This window comes from Lepidochelys olivacea (genome assembly GCF_965140295.1).
Source record: "Lepidochelys olivacea isolate rLepOli2 genome assembly, chromosome: 7".
Classification (NCBI taxonomy): domain Eukaryota; kingdom Metazoa; phylum Chordata; order Testudines; family Cheloniidae; genus Lepidochelys; species Lepidochelys olivacea.
This window is the reverse complement of record NC_140417.1, coordinates 18,894,420-18,914,222: the sequence shown is the minus strand read 5'-3', so window position 1 is coordinate 18,914,222 and position 19,803 is coordinate 18,894,420. Positions and strand designations below refer to the sequence as shown.

General features: G+C 40.0%; 2 protein-coding genes across 4 annotated transcripts in view; one reads left to right on the top strand and one right to left on the bottom strand.

Annotated features, from left to right (window-relative positions):
- Positions 1-7,499, top strand: part of LOC311523965 (uncharacterized protein) — a 32,088-nt gene extending 24,589 nt beyond the window's left edge. The window contains exons 13-15 of the mRNA XM_084634581.1: positions 236-315; positions 1,546-1,680; positions 5,648-7,499. Coding sequence (XP_084490707.1) covers positions 236-315; positions 1,546-1,680; positions 5,648-5,821 — 389 coding nt within the window. The 3' untranslated portion in view covers positions 5,822-7,499. The remainder of the gene's footprint in view (positions 1-235; positions 316-1,545; positions 1,681-5,647) is intronic.
- Positions 7,500-9,207: 1,708 nt separating this feature from the next.
- Positions 9,208-19,121, bottom strand: THUMPD3 (THUMP domain 3 tRNA guanosine methyltransferase). 3 transcript variants are annotated; one of them, XM_084634579.1, is made up of 10 exons: positions 19,031-19,121; positions 18,107-18,437; positions 17,098-17,175; positions 15,990-16,502; positions 14,507-14,637; positions 14,049-14,118; positions 13,521-13,636; positions 13,232-13,342; positions 12,244-12,367; positions 9,208-10,787 (listed from the first exon to the last, which is right to left on the bottom strand). In XM_084634579.1, the coding sequence occupies exons 2-10, from the start codon at positions 18,362-18,364 to the stop codon at positions 10,656-10,658; spliced, it is 1,533 nt and encodes a 510-aa protein (XP_084490705.1). In that variant the 5' UTR covers positions 18,365-18,437; positions 19,031-19,121; the 3' UTR covers positions 9,208-10,655. The 3 variants fall into 3 exon arrangements, with proteins under 3 accessions (XP_084490705.1, XP_084490706.1, XP_084490704.1); XM_084634580.1 differs by lacking the exon at positions 19,031-19,121 and adding an exon at positions 18,816-18,880; XM_084634578.1 differs by lacking the exon at positions 19,031-19,121 and having other exon boundaries at positions 18,107-18,869.
- Between the last annotated feature and the right edge of the window lie 682 nt (positions 19,122-19,803).

Sequence of the window (19,803 nt, the reverse complement as noted above, 5' to 3'; positions counted from 1 at the left end):
AGTTAAAGCAGCCTTATGATTACTCTAATTTACAGTGGGGGCCAATTCAGCCCCAGCATTGGGGGAGGTGGAAAGATGCTGAGTGTCAGGCTGGCACAGGTGCTATAATCTATATGTATTTACATTAATTGTAAATAAATAGTTTAAAAACCGAAGAAGATAAAAATGCAGATTTTTTTACATACATATTATAATTAAATAAGTTAATTTTTTCTTGCTGTTTTTTTTTAACCAGTTCACCAATCTTTATTGACAAGCAGGACAGACACTCCTGTGATCATTGCCCTAGACACCTTGCCGCGGGGATCTGTGTTTGTGAGTATTCCATACTGAAAGAAAAATGCCTTCCTTCTTGGCTGCCATTAAAAAACGCATGTGACTCAGCTTACACTCACTGGTGTCCTTTTGTCCATTCATGGTTTACAGCAATCACAATGTGCTGCCAGAGATTCGCTGCTCTGATACTCAAGATAACAAAATTAAAGCTAGCTTAGGTATGTCTACGTGAGCTGCAATCAGAGAGATATACTCTCTGAATCATCCTGATCAGTCTTTCAAAATGTTAGGAAATCTTCTTGTTACTTTATTTTATCTCTGATCCTTCTGAGCTGGGACACTTACCAATAGGATTTAAGTTTACAGAATATGGTTCTAGTCAAGGCGCATTTTCTTCGAAGTAATTTTTAACAAAGGCCTGTCTACTCCAAATATACCTGCGTCGGGGTTGTGGTTACATCATGTTTGTTCCCTGACCATGTTACAACATAGTTAAAATTTGTATTGTGGATGGTACTATGCTTCTGTAATTGAACTAGAACTTTGGACAGTCCAAGATTATAGTTGTGTAGATGGGGTCAAAGTAATGGCAAAAAATGTTTCCCTTGAATTATTTCTCCAATTATGTAGGTGTGACATAATTGCAATTCAATTCTTATTCAAGATAGCACTGTTACAACATTTAAAACTGAGCTTGACAAAACACTACCAATTGTAGGGAATAGTCTTTCACTGCTTGGGAGCAGATTCGGTAACACTAGATATCTGATTTCTGTGTTTCTAAGATTTATTATGTTAAGCTGGTGGCAGATTCCCCGGTTCATTCAGACACGTGTGTTCTAGTGAATGCACTTCTATATGATATTTCTGTATACACCACACTGCAGAAGTGACACAAGCTCTCACCAGGATAGACAACTGCATCGTGTCTTGGAGGATAGACGATCCTAAGGGATAAAATCCTGGCCCCATTGAAGTCAGTGACAAAACTCCCATTGACATGATTGGGACCTGAATTTCACCCGATGCATTTATTAATATATTGACCCGCTCTGGCCAAAGCCCCCTGGGTTCCTAATGCAGTATAATAAATAAAATACTGTTACAGATAAAAGACAACATGGCCCACCAGTAATCAGGATGAACTGCAGCAATGGTAGGGGAATTTGATTGTAATGAGCATGACTTGTGCTGAAAGTGGATAGGGGCAAGAGGCTGGGATTGTGGGTTTTAACAGGTCTGGCTTATTTCAATTTTCTTACCTTTAAGGGACTGTTAGACTTTCTTTTTGAGGATCAGCCAAATTTGTGTGTAGTTAGCAATGGAGCTGAGTGTCTTAAGATCTCAAAGAAGTTTTACCTGCATCATGCCTCCAAAGATCTTCTGCAGAGGCTGCGAAAAAAAGTAAGTACACATTTGTTTGTTTTTATGACTATCCAACCTTACTAAATTAGATTAGCTTTGCATCTCCATACTTTGTGCTGTTTGCACAATTGCACACGTTGTGGAATCATGTTAGGCATTAAAATCATGAATGTGCTTTCAAAAAATCTGAGGGGATAGAAAGAGGTAATTCAGAACATAGCAGTAGTTACTTGATTTAACAGTCTTTGAGCATAGCAGCAAAGAAACAGCCAATCAACATTATCATAAACCACAAGTAAAATTTTCTTCTAGGGTGGGATCCTCGTCACCCTGCCCCAATCCTTCAATCCCTTTATGCTGGGTAAGAGGGGCCCTAAAAGTTCTGCTTCTAGCTGGGGAAGGATTCCCCTGCCACAGGCACTGTGGTAGTCAGCATAAGGCTGCCTCCTGAGGACCCCCTCGCTAGTCCTGCTGTCTTAGAGGTCCAGAGCACCAACCAGTACAGAGATTCTGGGCAGCACTGTGGAATGCCATAACCTAGACAGGCCTCTTGTTGCAGCCTAGGATCCAGAGGGTGCAAAGGTGGCTTAAACCCACCATAACCTTCTCTCCCATGAGCAGCGGAGCTGTGAGCTCTGGGAGTCTTAGCAACACAGCACGGAATGTCACTTCCAAAGTCTTGATTTGTAAGCACACAGTGTTTAATAGCATTTTCAACAGTAGGGTGAGGATGGCCTTGTTAAATGAGTAAGCAAAATAATGAGCTCTAGATTGTTTTGTCCTATAAAAATAAATCCAAAGGATGGGGCACTGTAGAGTGTAAGGTTTCAGAATGGTAACCATGTTAGTCTGTATCAGCAAAATCAACGAGGAGTCCTTGTGGCACCTTAGAGACTAACACATTCATTTGGGCATAAGCTTTCATGGGCTAAAATCCGCTTCATCAGATGCATGGAGTGAAAAGTACAGTAAGCGGTGTGTGTATGTGTGTGTGTGTATATATATATAAAAAAATAAAAAGTGTGTGTGTGTGTATATATAGTACTTGAAAAGATGGGAGTTGCCTTACCAAGTGAGGGGGTCAGTGCTAATGAGGCCAGTGCAATCAAGGTGGGCGTCACCGATTTCCAACAGTTGACAAGAAGGTGAGAGTATCGGTAGAGGGACCCATCCACTCCCAGTCTTTATTCAGGCCTAATTTGATGTTGTCCAGTTTGCAAATTAATTCCAGTTCTGCAGTTTCTCGTTGAAGTCTGTTTTTTGAAGTTTTTTTGTTGAAGAATTGTCAAAAAGAGTGTAAGCATCTTCCATTATGTAACCTGCAGTCAGGTCTGGTTTGAGTTTTTCCTTTTTAAATGAGTCTTCCACAAAGGCTGTTTTCATTTAGGAGGAAATGGAAACCTGCCTAGTTTTGTTATGAAAAGTGGATGGTTATTGTGACGTGCCAATATCTGGTGTTAGCCTCCTTTTATTAACTTCAACAATGTAGTAACAAAAGAACATGGTTTTACATTCTGCATGCAAGGAGCCTCAGTCTGGATTTAGACTCAAGGAGAACACTGGGTGTTTGAGCTGATGGCAATTTCCTGATAAACATGAGCGTGTGAGAAAAGCTAACTATGTTGGGCTAATTTAGAACCTGGGAATTTCCTCCCATCTTCAAGGCATTTTGGTAGCAGACCGGCTCTAATGTTACATGGACGTTAGCCCACATTTGTTTCAGTTGCTCCAGGAAGCTTCTGGAAAATGACACAGGTTTTGGCAGCATTCATTCACACAGTGTTATACCTGGTAGTTGTACCTACTTTTGTGAAACTAAACTGTTGCTTGGGCAGCAGTTTGTGGCAAACCTTTAAGTTAAGAACAGGGTTTTGGCCTTGTCATCTTTTTCTCGGTTACAGAATTCAAAATCTTAATTAAACTTACTGTCATTAAGAATAACTTATTCCATTTTTTTTCTAGACTAACATGAAAAGGAAAAACTCAGAGGTTAGGCCGATTGCTATGATACAATCTTTATGCATATGATAATTCTATCTGCTTGTGTAGCAGAACTGGGTGCAATTGACAATTTCTCCATTTTTTGGAGGTGTTTTTCTTAGTATAAAATGTTTTTTTCATGTAATCTATCTGCCCTATCTTAGGTATTTATATGGTCCCCCAATACCATAGTATCAGGAAACCCCCGAATCTTTAATATATATTACCCTTGTAATAGCCCTCTGAGGAAGGGAAATGCTGTTATGCCCCTTTTACTGATGGGGAACTGAGGCACAGAGAGGCTAAGTGACTTGCCCTAGGTCACACAGTAAGTCTGTGGTGAAGCAGGGACTGGAACCCAGGTCTCCTAACTCCAAGGCTAGTGCCCTAACCACCAGGTCATTCTTCCTTTCTGCAGCTACCAGGGAGGGTGCCCACTATTTTTTTAACTCTGTAGCCTTTTAAAAAATGGGTGCCTTCACTGGGAGCTGCAGGATACACAGCACCTCTGAAAATCATCCCACTTAGTTAGGCACCTGAATATGGATTCAGGAGACTCTTTGGGCACCTGATTTTGAAAATGTTGTCCCAGCAGTTGTGGTGCTCATTTAGCACTCACTGCAGCTGTTCCTTGTGCAAGTTGCACGGTCGTCTGTTTTAGAAAATCGGCTAATACTTCATTGTGGATTGGAAATAAGATCTAGTCAAACCGGTGTTAGACATTGAGCAACTCTCTGAGGGATTGTAAATATATCTTTAGGTGTTTTGTTTATCTTTGTTTAAAGGTAGATTTCTGTTTCGGTCTTTAACAGCACTTCAGTCACTTGATCTTTTAAATCTAAGTGAGTGGCAATGTAGTCTAAAGCTCAGGTTTTAAAATGTCAAGAGAAAGCATAGTCAACAAACCTTTTCATTTGTTCTGTGGTGGATAAACTGATTCCATGAAGTATCCTGTTTAAAACAGATCACTATCTGCTGTCTGTTAACATTAGAGATCCCATGGCACAACTTACCTCCCCAATAAACCAAACCAAAACACTCCACGTGCACGTGGTTCTCCACCTGGGAGGATGAGCGGACATGATAGATGTTAGTCATGTTGCTTAATGTACTACTGGAAGGTGCTCAGATATTATGGTGAACAGCATGGTATAAGAATTTATATAGAATGACATCTTGAGTTTTCTCCTTTGTCCTTGACCATATTTCCCCTCCTGCTAGTGTAGTACAATATGATCTGCAGCATTTCTTATGGGAGCAGTACACTCAGCTGTAATATATGATTTGTAAAAGCTTTCAGATGAAAGGTGCTCTATATAAATAGAATATTTAAGCATCTTGAATGTGCACGAGGTTAAAATGTGCATTTTCCAAAAGCTATGAAGTTGCAGTAGCTGATTCCAAAACAGCCAAAACTAAGTAAGTGATAGTAAAATACAAAATCTATATAGGGCTTTATATATTTAAGAACTTGTAATGTTTCACTGAGGGAAAGTGTTTCAGAGCAAAACTTTACCTTCTTTATAGATCCTTCAGCATATAAATTTATAATGGAAAAAATTAGATGACTGAATATTCTGTTTACATATTTAGTGAATTTTGTCTATTTGAAGTTCAAATTTCTGCAATGTTTTTGCTGTAGGACTAGCTCATGACAAACATTCAAACTTGCTGGTGGTTAGCAAGTCTTGTGGGCTTGTTTTTGGTACCCTGATTGGATAACTTATGTAGCTAACAACACAAATAACTGTTACAATCAAACATGTAGATTGAAATATGCATTAATGGAATATTTAATGTTTTTCATAAGTGTTTTGACTTCTAAAGTTTGGCTTCTGACAAGCAACTACAAGTCACAAAGTCTCATCTAAATTCAACAAAAAATACAGTGAATTCTTATGCATTTTTTCACTATACACTCATTTTAATGGAAATGAATCCTTTTCATAAAGGAAGATGGGGAGGAGGTTTTCACCACGCATTCTGCTTGAGAGATTTTGATTAGGGCCTAATGTCTTTGCCACAGGAACATTCCTATCCCAGTGAGGCAGAGCTAAAGGAACAGCTGCAGCAGGAGATACAATGGCAAATTTTTCGCAAAGCAGCTTTAAAGAGCACAGTTCAACAGATTGAATTGAAACGCAAACTGCTTCAGCATTCCTATATGAGTAAAGGGCTTTACACATGGTGTAAGAACTGACGTGTGCACAAATTTCTGTCAACAGTGAAGCTATAAGGTACAGGTCACTACCCACTAAAGCGGCTAAAAGGTCCATCTCCAGACCACAAAATCTTGTGAAAGATGGCGGTATTAAATCAGGCCTGTAGTTTCTTCATTTTTAGGGTAGGCTACAATGGTGAAAACTTTCAGGGAACTGTTTTTCCCTGTATTTCTTAAATCATTAAAAACACTCTTTCCTTCATGTTAACTCCCTCTATGACAGACATCTGGTTTTGAATGATTGGTACACACGCTCCATTGGTATCTGTACCATTCTTCTACCCAACTCCTATCAACAAGTGAAGGAGCATGAAGTAAGTTTCTTCTAGATAATTAATACCCCCTGGCTGGGAGTATCATAGCAGCTATTATCTACTGATGGTACGCATTTCAGTATGATTGATTGGATTAAAATGACACTGCTTCTTGCTGATGCTAACAATAGCGGAGTTAGGCCTTGTCTACACTACGAAATTAGGTTGATTTTATAGAAGTCGATTGTTAGAAACCAATTTTATACAGTCGATTGCGTATGTTCCCACTAAGCACATTAAGTCGGTGGAGTGCATCCTCACTACCGTGGCTATCATTGACTTACAGAGCGGTGCACTGTGGGTAGCTATCCCACAGTTCCCGCAGTCTCCGCTGCCTATTGGAATTCTGGATTAAGCTCCTACTGCCTGATCGGGCAAAAACATTGTCACGGGTGGTTTTGGGTACATGTTGTCAAGTGCCCCTCCCCCCCCCGGTGAAAGCAACAGCAGACAATTGTTTTGCGCCTTTTTTTCTGGGTTACCCATGCAGACACCATACCATGGCAAGCATGGAGCCCGCTCAGCTCACTGTCACCGTATATCTCCTGGGTGCTGCTGGCAGACGCGATAATGCATTGCTACACAGCAGCAGGTCGTTGCCTTCACGGTAGACGGTGCAGTAGGACTGATAACCATCATACGCCTCCTGGGTGCTCATGGCAGACCTCAGTGAGGTTGATCGGGGCGCCTGGACAGACCTGGCTATCCTCCTCTTAGAGCATCAAAAGGGAGCCCGAGACTCCAGGTCATTCTCTTCTTTAAAGTTTCTTCTCATGGAGATTCAGTCCTGCCTGGAATATCATGCGAGCTGGAGGCTTATGCCTCAGACTGCTCTCCCAGCTGAGAGCATCGCGCGGTTGCACCTACCCCAGCCTGCCCCTTGCTCCCATGGCTCATGAAGTCTGGACAGTAGTAAGCAGCAGTTCAACTATAGGCTGAGCAAGTGCAGAATGGTGGTAGAATGCGCCTTTGGACATTTAAAAGCTCGCTGGCACTGTTTGCTGACTAGGTCCGACCTCAACGCAACCAACTTCCCATTGTTATTGCTGCTTGCTCCATAATATCTGTGAGAGTAAGGGGGAGATGTTTATGGCGGGGTGGGAGGTTGAGGCAAATCGCCTGGTGTCCGATTTTGAGCAGCCAGACACCAGGACGATTAGAAGAGCACAGCAAGGTGTGCTGTTCATCAGAGGCTTTGAAAACCAGTTTCATGACTGGCCAGGCTTTGGTGTGACAGTTGTGTGTGTTTCTCCTTGATGCAAACCTGCCCCCTTTGCTGATCTTAATTCCCTGTAAGCCAACCACCCTCCCCCCTTTGAAATAAAGTAACTATTGTTTTGAAACCATGCATTCTTTCTTTATTAATTAAAAAAAAAAAAAGATAACTGACAGGGTAGCCTGGATGGGGTGAGGGAGGAGGGAAGGACGAGGCCACATGGCTTATTGTAGCCACACTAAAAATCAAACTGTTTGAATGACAGCTTTCTGTTGCTTGGGCCATCCTCTGGAATGGAGTGGCTGGGTGCCTGGAGCCTCCTCCACGTTCTTGGGCATCTGGGTGAGGAGGCTATGGAACATGAGGAGGAGGGTAGGCGGTTATACAGTGGATGCAGTGGGGGTCTGTGCTCTTGTTGGCTTTCCTGCAGCTTCAACAGGTGCATCATCATGTCCATTTGCTCCCCCATTAGCCTCAGCATCGCATCCTGTGTCTGCTCTTCATGCTCACTTAATTCTTTCCTGGCCTCTGCCCCTGAATGCCTCCATGCATTAAGCTGTGCCCCATCAGTGCGGGAGGACTGCATAAGCTAGGAAAACATGTCATCATGAGTGTGGTTTTTTTTGCCTTCTAATCTGCGATAACCTCAGGGACGGAGATGATAGGGGAAGCATAGAAACATTCTACAATTCTGGGGGGACTGCATGATCACCAGTGCTGCTGAGTTGCCACGTTGACCAAACAGGAAATGAAATTCAAAAGTTCCCAGGGCTTTTCCTGTGTACCTGGCTAGTGCATCAGAGTTCAAAGTGCTGCCCAGAGCAGTCACAATGGAGCACTCTGGGATAGTTCCTGCAGGCCAATACCGTTGATTTGCGTCCACACTACCCCAAATTCGACCCAGCAAGTTTGATTTTAGTGCTACTCCCCTCATCGGGGAGGAGTACAGAAGTTGATTTAAGAGCCCTTTAGGTCGACAGAGCGGGGTTGATTGTGTGGACACAGTCATTTTTAAATCTACCTAACGTGGCTAAATTTGACCTAACGCCGTAGCGTAGACCAGGCCTTAGACTTGTGTGGTATCCCTTGTACAAAAAGGCTGCTACTCCATTGGGGAGAGAAATCAGGAAAAAACCCTACAGGAAAGGGTCAGAATATTTGCTGCTGGAAAAAATAGTGCATGAAAAATGCAGAATTTGCTGTAGTGAAAAGCAGAAGAATACTATTTTAAACACTTTGAAGTTGAATCCGAGGTTGTAGAATTCTGTAGTCTATATGAACAAACAGGCTGACAGCCTTGGAAGAAACAGTGAAGAAGCTGCTATCGTGTTGTCACCACCCTGGGTTTTACCTTTAAAATAAACTGCCTTAATTAACCTTTTCAGTTGTACCTTATTTCTTTTACTGTTAGCTGATTGTTTTACATTTTCAAACATGTCAAAATCATGCGTTAGTGTATGTAATTTAATTGAATCAGAAGTATATTCTGACCTCCAGTTACTTGTTTACTTAAAACAAACATTCACTTTCGTTGGCAACTGTTTTTATAATTATGTATTTAAAATATTGTAAAATGCCTGTTTTCTATCCTTGGACTCAAATCTGTTACGACTGCTTTCCTCCTGTGGTATTAGAGTGCATAATTTCAAGAAAATATCCTTACTTGATGGTTCAGTCTAGGAGAGAAGGGATGAGTGGCATGTTACTGATTTTATTTGAATCTTCTGTTAAGAAAACTGATAATGCTGCTTCTACATTTGAAATATTTAAAGTTACTTTAAGCTTGTTCTTTGTTACAGCTAATGATAGCAAATAAAATCACAACAAATGCAAGCTAATCTATGTTAAGACTTTATTATATTCAGGTAAAATCATAAAGTAAAAGCTCAGTGCAACAAGAAACTTTTGAGGAACAACAAAACATCCATGAACTGTGGCTGAATGATACCTTGCCATGGTCACATGGGGGACAAACGTGCTTGTAAGAGCAAAAGCATTATAGAGGGACAGAATACCCTTTTTATTAGAATTGTAATGGTGGTGCTTTATTTCCTATATGAAGAGTCTTGTTCAGTAGGTATTAAGGGCTGCATGAAAGTCTACTGCAGAACAAGAAATGGGGAATGAATGTAACTAAGACAGAAAAATCCTAAAGAACCCAACTCTTATCCAAAACATCTAGAACTTTAATATTTACTCTTCCACCCTTAAACACTTTCAAGAGCGACGGATGGCATAACTCTTTGAAGATGATGATTGACAAACTGTTACTATCATTTTTACCCCAGTACAAGAGGGATGGCAAACTTGAGAAGCCACTTATTGTACGTTTACAGTAGGGACAAAAAATCACTTTTACAGCTTGCATTCATTCCAGTTGAGGTGGTAGCACAGCAAAAGCATCTCCTAGTGAGCCCGTTGAATTAAAATGTATCTCAGCCGTCATGTTCTAGTCTAAATCTGTCCACCCAAACATAAGAAATATGCAGTAGTATATGAAGAGAGTGCTACAGTATTTCACAATTTTTTAAATTAAACACTTTGCTAAGGCCCTTTTTTACATTTCTCCACCCCATCTACAGTAGGGATACATAATACGTAAACATTTATTGAATTAGCACTTAGTTGAGGTAGCAGGTGAGAACAGGGACAGCAGTATCAAGGTACTGTACTGCAAAGCAGATGCCATTTCTAACAAAACATAAATGGAGGCACTACTTTGTGTTAGTCTTCTTACATTTTGGCAATGATATTAACTAATGAAACAAAAAGGAGATCTCTCTCCATTGGAAAAAAATCCTTCCATAAAGCAACACTATTACCAAAAAAGCCCTCAAACTAAAGACAGCCTTCAGGAGTCTTGTACATCAGCAGCTTAAGATCTTCACACAAATTCTACCATTTTGAGAAGTTACCCTGCTAGTTCCCTGGTGAACATGAAAACATGTACATTCAAGTGAAGAACACCACAAACATGGTAAAGCAGATTCATACGCACAGGAAAAAGTTCGTAATTCTGTTGGTGGATTTTGCCTTTTTTCTACTTTGGTTTCAAATAAAAAGGTTCCAGAGTACACAGTGGAAATGACGCTTTTCAAGCTGATCCCTGGACCAGTATTCTCTTAACAGAATGTATGTGCACATTTTTTTTTTAAACACATTCCTTTCCTTACAAGATCTTAGGAATTGGCAGACCTGAAATCTAAGGCATATACTCTAGCAAACAGCTTTCCAAGAAATTCCGGCAAGTGGATGCTGCCTGGTATGTTTGCTGACAGGTGGGTTACCAGTATGATCGTTTCTCTCCTGCTCTTTCCAAGGTACGTTTCAGAAGATAAACTGCAGCATGAAGTCCCCCTACGTTCACCCAGACTGTATGACCCTTTTGCCACAAGTGTCCCATTTTTGACAAGGCCTACAATGCACACACAAAAAAAAGTGAAAATTAGTATAAGTGGAGCTGAAGCCTATGAATAAGGTTGCCTAACAATTTCCATTATGAGCCTCTGTTCAGAGACTAATTTTTGCCAAACTTTAATCATTCAAAGCTGAAATTTTCCAGGAAGTTTTCACTCTTAAGTGATTTTTTTTTTAAAGAAAGCTTCAGTGAAAATTGTTCTGCCATTTCCAAGAATGAGGTTGGGGAAGTGGTAGCTGCACCAATGTTTAAAAAAAAAAAAAACTCCCAAACATTTCTTTTAGCACTTCCATGCATTGGAGCAGGAACTTGAAATGTAAAAGAATATTCATGTTGCAAAATTAGGAAATGCTAGAATTAAAGTTGCTCATGCAACCTTCATTCACTACCTTGGGTGTGTGCACTGATACTCTGATATGATCACATACTATTTTTGTGCAGACCCCTGCCTCCTTCTGTACACAGCATGGACAGTGAATTAGGTAGAAGCATGCAAAAAAAGAAAGCAAGTTTTCTTATCTTTAAGATACAGGTCTAGGAAAGCTGTGTTCTATTCCTGGCTCTGCCATGGACTTCCTATATGATGCGCATCAAGATTATCATAATGCATATATGCAAGGGGGTTGCACAAGCAATTTTAATTCTCATATTTCCTAACTTAAGTGCTTGACTCTGCTACCTTAATGTTCTTATCATTTTGTGGGTAAATTTATTATACTGAGAATACACACACTGATCCTTCACTTTTGGGATGTACAGGTCAAACGCTTGGGGATCCTGAATGTATAAGTAGTTGTACTTAAATTTCTTTTCTGACCTTTGAACAGTGTGCCATATGTTATGTTTTAGTAATTCAGTTTTCCTAGGCTTTTAGAGTGGGAGGAGCAAAGGACATATGAAGAGAATCAGTCTGTTGTGGAGTTGGGCTGATTTTTTGAAGGGAGCTGGGAGATGTTGGGGTGTATTTTTTTCCTAAGAGTGTCTGAAGATGTTTCAGTTAGCATGTGTGTGCTTTTAGTTTTTGTAATATGCCTAGAAATTTGAAAGACAAGGAAGTCCAATTTGAAAGGTAAATTTCTCTAAATTTGTAGTAATGATTCAATTTGACTTGGATGACATGGTGGATAAATATACAGATAATATATTGTCAGAAGCATGAATTTTACATTTTTTTTTTAATTAAGTTCATCCTTGTAATTTAGGTCTAATCACTTCTAAAACTTAAACAGCAGAAATATATTCCTTAGAAAGGGAGGTGAAATCTGTAAGGTAACTTTACTGCAGAAGAGAATCTAGTATCTAGTTCAGAAAGAACATTTTAAATTTGAATATCCATTCATTTTGAATACAGTTTTAGGCCTGATGCGTAAGTTGACTTTTCTGTCTTTGAGGGTGTTTATAAGAGTAAAAAAAATCACTAAAAGAAATGCCTAAGAACAATCTGATTCTATACCTTGGCAAAACATTTCCTGTCTTGGGTAAGTAGCACAGCTCTGCCTGTCCCAGGCCTGCAGATGCGACTCATCTCCATAAGGCAAGCTGGATAGAGATCCCAGTTCTTCTTTTTAGATCCTATCCTAGGATGAAAATTTAGACTTGTACAGTGAGCAGAGCAGTTGAAAACAATTCCTTTTCAGTTAGTCTTTCTTGCAGGGCTTAGTTTGATATTTTTTTCCTTTTCCTTTCCACCTTTACTTCCAATAAAAGGACGTCTTACTAATGCTCCACTCCATCAGTTAATCAAGTAATTAAGTTACCTCATAGAAAAAACACCCACATGCTTTTTCCAGTAGTAAGTACACTAAAAGTTACAGCAATAGTAACATGGTTAAGTTACATCTAGCAACTACAAATGACTTGCAATCTTCTCTCCACCCGAACCCCTCCTCCCAAATCTAGGTTCCTGAATTAATAAGCAGGTCTGGCTCTCAGACAAATCACTGCAATACATTAGTTGCTGCTATTTCATGGAAGTTTCCAATAAGTTATTTGAAATCAAAATGTGATTCTGAATGTCTTGTAACTGTATGCACTTGAATGAAATAAGGGCTTTTATCAATGTTTACTGAATATATTTATTATGAGTCAAGGTATTCTATGAAACCCTCCAAAAACACGATATAAAAGCATTTAGAAAAGCCACCATGAAACTGGCAGAAGCTTTTATAATCTATAGTTTAAAATTGCTACACTGATTAGCTTGAAAATTAGAAATGCTTGGATTAAACATTGTATACCATGTTTCAAACCAGAGTGAATTTTCAGAATTTGTGAAGTGTTTTGAAGATGAAGGCTATAAAAGTACTGACAAGAATTATGGCAGAGTCAGAGACTCTAGAAATTCTAGCAGACCTTTAGTGGTAGTAGCAACAGGAAATACTGCTACATGGTTCAGTCAAATACAGTAACCTTAAAAACTATTTCAAAATAATGATTTGCACCTCTTTCCAAATGGCATGTCTGTTACAATAACATCCACAGAGCTGGTCCTCAAGGGGAGATTGCAGATATCCCACTGAATGGTATCTATGGGTATGCCCCAGGAAGTACCACTGCAAATAAAGGCATTCAATATCAGGCATGATTTACTTCAAAAAGGTTTTCAAATAAAAAATACCCATGGTATTATGTCAAACAGGAATATATTAAAAACAAAATGAAACAAATCCATGAGAAAGGGATTTCTTTATACAAACAGCTGTGCCACAAATCCACGTACACTTCTCTTACCTTTCTTTATTCTGATTTTTCTTCAACAAAGAGCAGATGTTATTTGCTGCTCTTTTCACAGCCTGTGGATTGTTATCACCTGCAATATGATAACAGCTAGGCCACTCCGTAGCCCCCTGAAAATGGAAAAAAAAATTGATAAAATCTGTTATGCTGGAATTGGTGAATTAAAAAGACCCAAAGAAAACAGTAACCTACCTGTAAATGACAGAATAAACCCGTAACAGACAACTTTCAGCTTCAATATTCCTTGCAATATATCTATTTCATATATTAGTCATTTTCAATGACCTAACAATACTCTGGAATTTAGTTAATTCCCTCTGCAGCTTGCATGAGGAAGGTGAAGCCACTAAGGGTAAGTATATTATTTGTAGTTGTTTGAAAGTCGAGATCTTTGATGTTTGGCTGCTTCACTTGCTGAATATCAGTAAGCTTGTATCTGACTCATTTAAAATACACAGGATTCAGTTATGTCACTGTTTAGGCCCCTTTCCTAATTTAAATAAAGACCAAAAGAAGGATTACCTCTATTGGTATAGCTCCAGTTCCACTCATTGGATCAATTATAATGTCAGTTGGCTGAGGATCACAGAGCCTGAAGAACAGAAGAAACTATATTAAAGGAAAGTTTTAGCAGATGCAAAAGTTTCTACAGACAAGGTAAACTGGAGAACTATTTAAATTCTTCAAATTATTCTATTCCCACAAAGTAAGGAAATCTTGAAATCACTTGAAAACAATATTTGTTTAACTTTATATACAGTGACATGTTAAAATATGTTGAAGGATGCCAATAACAAGTGTTATGAGCATAGGCTATAGTCACAGCACACTTTTCCTGGGCTGCAAAACGTTCACGATGTTTGTTTGAGCTCTGTCTGTTTGTAACTAAGAAGGACTTTTCAGAAAAGAATCAAGGAGCTTAGTTTCTAGAACAAAATTACATAACAATGAAAAATATACAACTAAATGACTGCACTGACCTTAGCATACCATAAGCAAGGGTGGATCGAAGAGTTGTGGGTCCAAAATGTGTAATATTTCTTCTGTGAAGACTCTCTTCAGTTAATGCAATGCCCACCACTACTTCATTATTGTGAATGTTCAAGAGAACCTAGGATAAAATTAACTACTATGTAGGAGTAACAAATTTTAAATAGTGTACTTAAATATTTACACTATGCTTGAGTCTTACAGGATTCTTTACAAGTAGTAATGTTTATGAAGAGTTTTGAGATCTAGGAAGAAAGTGCTATGTGAATGTTCAAGTTCATTAATATTTTGGGGTCTGTCTAAAGCTCATTATTTTTGCACATACATAGTTTATTTTTAATCCAAGATTGCAGAGCACTCAACATTGAGCTAAATGCTCCTCTGAAGTAAGTAAGGTTTCAGAGTAGCAGCCGTGTTAGTCTGTATCCACAAAAGGAAAAGGAGTACTTGTGGCACCTTAGAGACTAGTCTCTAAGGTGCCACAAGTACTCCTTTTCTTTTTGAAGTAAGTATTTTTCTCATTTGTAAAATGAGGATATGAAGCAGATACTGGGTATCAGTGGCAAAACAACAATAAAAAGCAGTTCTCCTGGTTCCCAGTATTGTACCCTAACCCGTAGGGAACACTGAGAACTGTATTCAAGGCTACTGAGCCAACATAAATGCTTCATTTCAGGTCTCTCTCTCCCTCCCTCTGCCCCATACACACAAAAAATGTTCATTTAAGATTGAACCTAATTTTCAAGTCTCCAACTTTCCATAATGAGAAACCACAAGTTGACAATAACTACTCAGTCCCTGATATGAATATTTTTTCCGGTTCAGCTGGTGCATACACATATGATTAATAGATTCTAAGGCCAGAAAGGACCACTGTGATCATCTAGACTGCTCTCCTGCTAACACAGGCCACAGGACTTCCTTGAATTAATTCCTGTTTGAATTAGAGCATCTCTTTTAGAAAAACATCCTATTTTGATTTAAAAATTGCCAGTGATAGAGAACACACTGCAATCCTTATAAATTGGTTAATTGGTACAATGGTTAATTAGGCTATTAAAAATTTACACCTTATTTCAGTCTGAATTTACCTAGCTTCAACTTCCAGCTATTGGATCTTGTTATACCTTTGCCTGGTAGATTAAAGAGCCCACTATCAAATTTATGTTATCTATGTGGGTACTTATATACTGTGATCAAGTATGAAGTATCACAGGTGCTAATTACAAGAGATTAAAAAATACACACAAGCCCCTTAAACTTGAAAGTCACAGAAATTAAGTTAAATTTGATTTCTTAGAATAAAATTATGTCATTGCTTCTACTATGAAACAACTTTTTCCCCTGGAGTGGTAGTGACATATAAACATATTGGCTTAAGCAAAGATACATGAAGGTTCTGAAGTAAAGCAGCAACTCATGTATAGGTGTAAATATATGTGAATATTATTGAAAAATACTGGTGCATTGTACCTCCACATCAAAGTTGGTCATGTCAGCCTTCCACTGGAAGTAATCTTGCACAGCTCCACCAAAGTCTCTTGCTGCATCATTCGATGTAAAACTATGTTTGTCACCTGCTCTATTGCATGTAACACGGAATTTCAGCACCTGATCTTCTGCTTCACCTTTCTTGCAGTCGCCAGCTTGGTTTTCATTTCCAGTTATATTCAGGAATTCATCTTTGCCATCTGATTGGTCATCTGCTAGGATCATTTCCTGTGTCTCTTCTGCATTCTGTTCAGCAGATTTCAAGCCTGGGGTATTTTGTGCATGGTCAAGCAACTCTTTATCAGCATCTTTTTGATTTGCTCTGTCCTTTCCTCCATCATCATTCAGCTTTTCTTTGCTTGCACTACTCTGTTGATTTTGTTTTTTATGTTTTGTCTTTCTCTTCTTGAGGTTGGTATTTAACTTCCATACTTTCAAAGGGTCAATCCAGGGCAGTTTTTTAGCCAGGTCCTCCAAATCCTTTAGAGTATCTTCCTGTAAAAGATCACAGGATCACCAGAATATTCAATAATGTGTTTTGGCAAATTTTATAGGCAACTTTCATTTACTACTGGGTGACCTTGGATAAGTCATATCCCACTCCCCGCCTCAGTTTCCTCATCTGTAAAAAGGGGATAATGATACTTACCTCCTTCTGTAAAGCACTTTGAGATTTACTGACGAAAAGTGCTATATAAGGAATGCATATGATTATTATTTAAAGGACTAAGAAGTCATTATTTAAAGGACTGTCAATTTTGATAATGCACCTCAATCTGACCCGCAACACCCCATCTACTCCAATCCTGGACTTTGCCTGAGCAAAATATGCAACTAATATGGAATAGTGCTAGACTACCTGGTGGTTCTTTCACTTGAACAAACATTTAAGAGGAACCTGGAAAGTGTATGGCACACAAAATAAAAAACAATCCCTTAAAACAATCCCTTCCCCCAAGACTAATAATTCTAAATCTACTCTTACATTAGAAAATTTTTTTAAATGAGGAATTCAATGTTTATTTTTTATTTTCATTTATTTAAAAAAAAATCACACCTATCTGAAGATTTGGGTACAGAGATACCTTACCTTAGTTTCTTTAAACTGATAATCTGTAAACTCCTGAACAACAACAAATAAATTATCCACAGATCTTAAACGATGAACCTAAAATAAATTACGAACAATGGTAATGTTACTAGCCATAGGTAAATGTCTGTAATTAAAACTTGGTCTGGTTACATCTAGACTTAAGGTACAGCAGTGCAACTATTTTGAGGCTGAATATTTATTTGATGCTTTAATATTGTAAAAACTAAAAATATTTCTAGTTTCTGTAAATTCTTTCCCACTACTATTGTTTGTGTGCACATAGCTCCTTTTCAGCACCACCTGTGATCATCACAAAGACATAAGGTAGAATGGGGAGAAAAACTCCTTGCACAGTTTCAGGTTATTTGCATCTGACTTAATTTACTGTTGTCGAAGAAAAAAATCTGAACTTAGTTCTTGAAATGTAAGTAAAGGAGGGAAGGGTTTTTAAATAATTTGTATTCAAATATATATTAAGTGGTAGATTTTAATACTAGAATGTTTTGATAATGAGGGGGAACTTAAACTATTTATATTTTTAAAAATTCTTTTCATGTTTAGTCACAAAGGTCAAGGGAATAAAAAGAATAGGATATCTATGAGATCTTTAAAAAATTCTACAAGTTGTGTAGTTTTGCAGTTTAATAGCAGTCATGTTTGAGTCCAGGGGTGGCTGTATTTCAGCTGCAGGTGAAATAGTTGCTGAACGCACAGAATTAGTCCTTCACGATAAAAAGCATTATATATCATTAACTTAACAGGATCATAACATTAGAAATGAACCCAGCACTACTTCTGAAGAATGAACACTCAATGTTTAACATTCATAATACTCAATCCATATATAGAAAATCACTAATTGATCATTTAGAACTGTCCTGTACATTAAAGGAGAAATGTGTATTTTAGGGGGGACAGAAGGTCAAGCCCAGGATAAAAGAGAAAGAAAGGAATACTAATAAACTCCTAAACTAGAAAAATGACCCAAGGAACAAAACATGCAAACCTGTGAAAGTTTCTCTACTGAAATTTCAAAATAGATTTTCCCTCGGTCCTTGCTTATTCTGGACTGTGATCCTAATTTCTCTTTCACTTCATCTGCTGCTGTCAACTCAAAGCCTGTTGGTACAGTAGCTCCAATCGTGACCACGATATCTTTCAGGCTTGAGCTGGGATCACTTTCTAAGTTTTCAGTTAAAGGTTTAGGGGTGTTATCGAGGTTCACTTCAGCTAAGGTGGCAGAAGCCTCTTCAATATCTGACATTTTTACAGCACTTCAGACCCCCGTGCAGGTCTATTATGTACCGAAGGATTGTAAGGTAGTGGCAGTAGCACTTCTGCAAAGAAAAACATGGCCTAAGCATGGCATACAGGAGTCAACTTTTAATGCTATTCATCTGAGCGAGGAGGCGCCGAATAAAGACCAGTGTGGATCAAGCCAGGTCACCGAGATGTCAAACCCTATGTATTTTGAGCCTTCACCATGCGAGGGGAACACTCCTACCACTAGCCAGCGCTCTTTGAAGCAGCTTGTTGAGGGCAATGCTGCCCGAGCAGCTGGGGGATCTCCCCGCCACCTAGCTCCCGCTTTGCCACAGCGAACCCACCCACCTACCGCGCTAGTTGGGGAGGGGGCGGGACGCGCTCCCGCCTTTCCCACCCCACGGGGCTCAGGGCAGCGCGGGCTGGCGGGTGGCCCCCAGCAGAGACTTCACCTCAGAGGCCGGGGTGGACACGGCTTCGCCGAGTCTCCTGGGGGCTCCCCACTTTCCCTACGGCCGCTCACCCCCAACCCGCTCCCAGGGGACGCTGCTCTCCTGGACCCCCCCCCCCCCGGCCGAGCTGCCTGCCAAGGACGCAGCTCTGGCCGCCCCAACGCTGGAGGGGGATACACAGACACCGGTCTCCAGGCACCGCACGTCTTAGTTACCGGCGCCAACAGGCACTACCACGCACGCCTGCAACGCTACTTCCGGTTCCGGGAAGTCAAGCGCTGCCAAGCACTTCCGGGTCGGGCCCCCTCTTCTTCCCCGAGGTCTTGACGTGAGTGCGTGCGACGCAGGCGCCTAGTTTCTCGCTCATGCGCAGTACTCGGCGGTGGACTGTTGCTATGGGAACTAGGCGGCCCACCAGGCTTGAGGGGTGTTTCCTCCTGAGCGTGCCCGGCCGGCTCGTCTTGGCGTTGTAGGGCTCACGGCAGACGTGGCTTTGGGGTCTAATCGAGCAGATCGGCAGGAGATAGAGCTGGTTCCCGAGGGATACTTCCTCGCCGAGCCGCGCTCCGGGCCGGGCCCCTCCGAGCTCGGACATGAGCTGAGAGTCAGAAGGCCCCAGGCTGTCGCCCTAGGTCTGCTGTAGACTTGTCCAAGGGGATCCAATAAGTTATTTTGCGGCCTGATCAGAAAGCCTGTTGAAATCAGTGGCAGTCTTTCCTTTTCGGAGCCAGATTTTCAGAAGTTTTGGGCACCCCCAGCTGTTGTGCAAATTACGCTCTTAATTCTTCTGTGACTCAGTGTCCCTATCAGCAAAGCATGGATATGGAAACCCACTTACATGTAGCGTTTGGAGATGTAGAGTTAAAAGTGCGGTGCTAGTGCTAAGCATTACAAAAAGATGGGCTTTGAAGACATGCTAATAGTCAAGTCTGAGAAGAAGCTGCCAATCTGAGGGGCAACAGTTTAGGATTATCCATATCATTAAAAA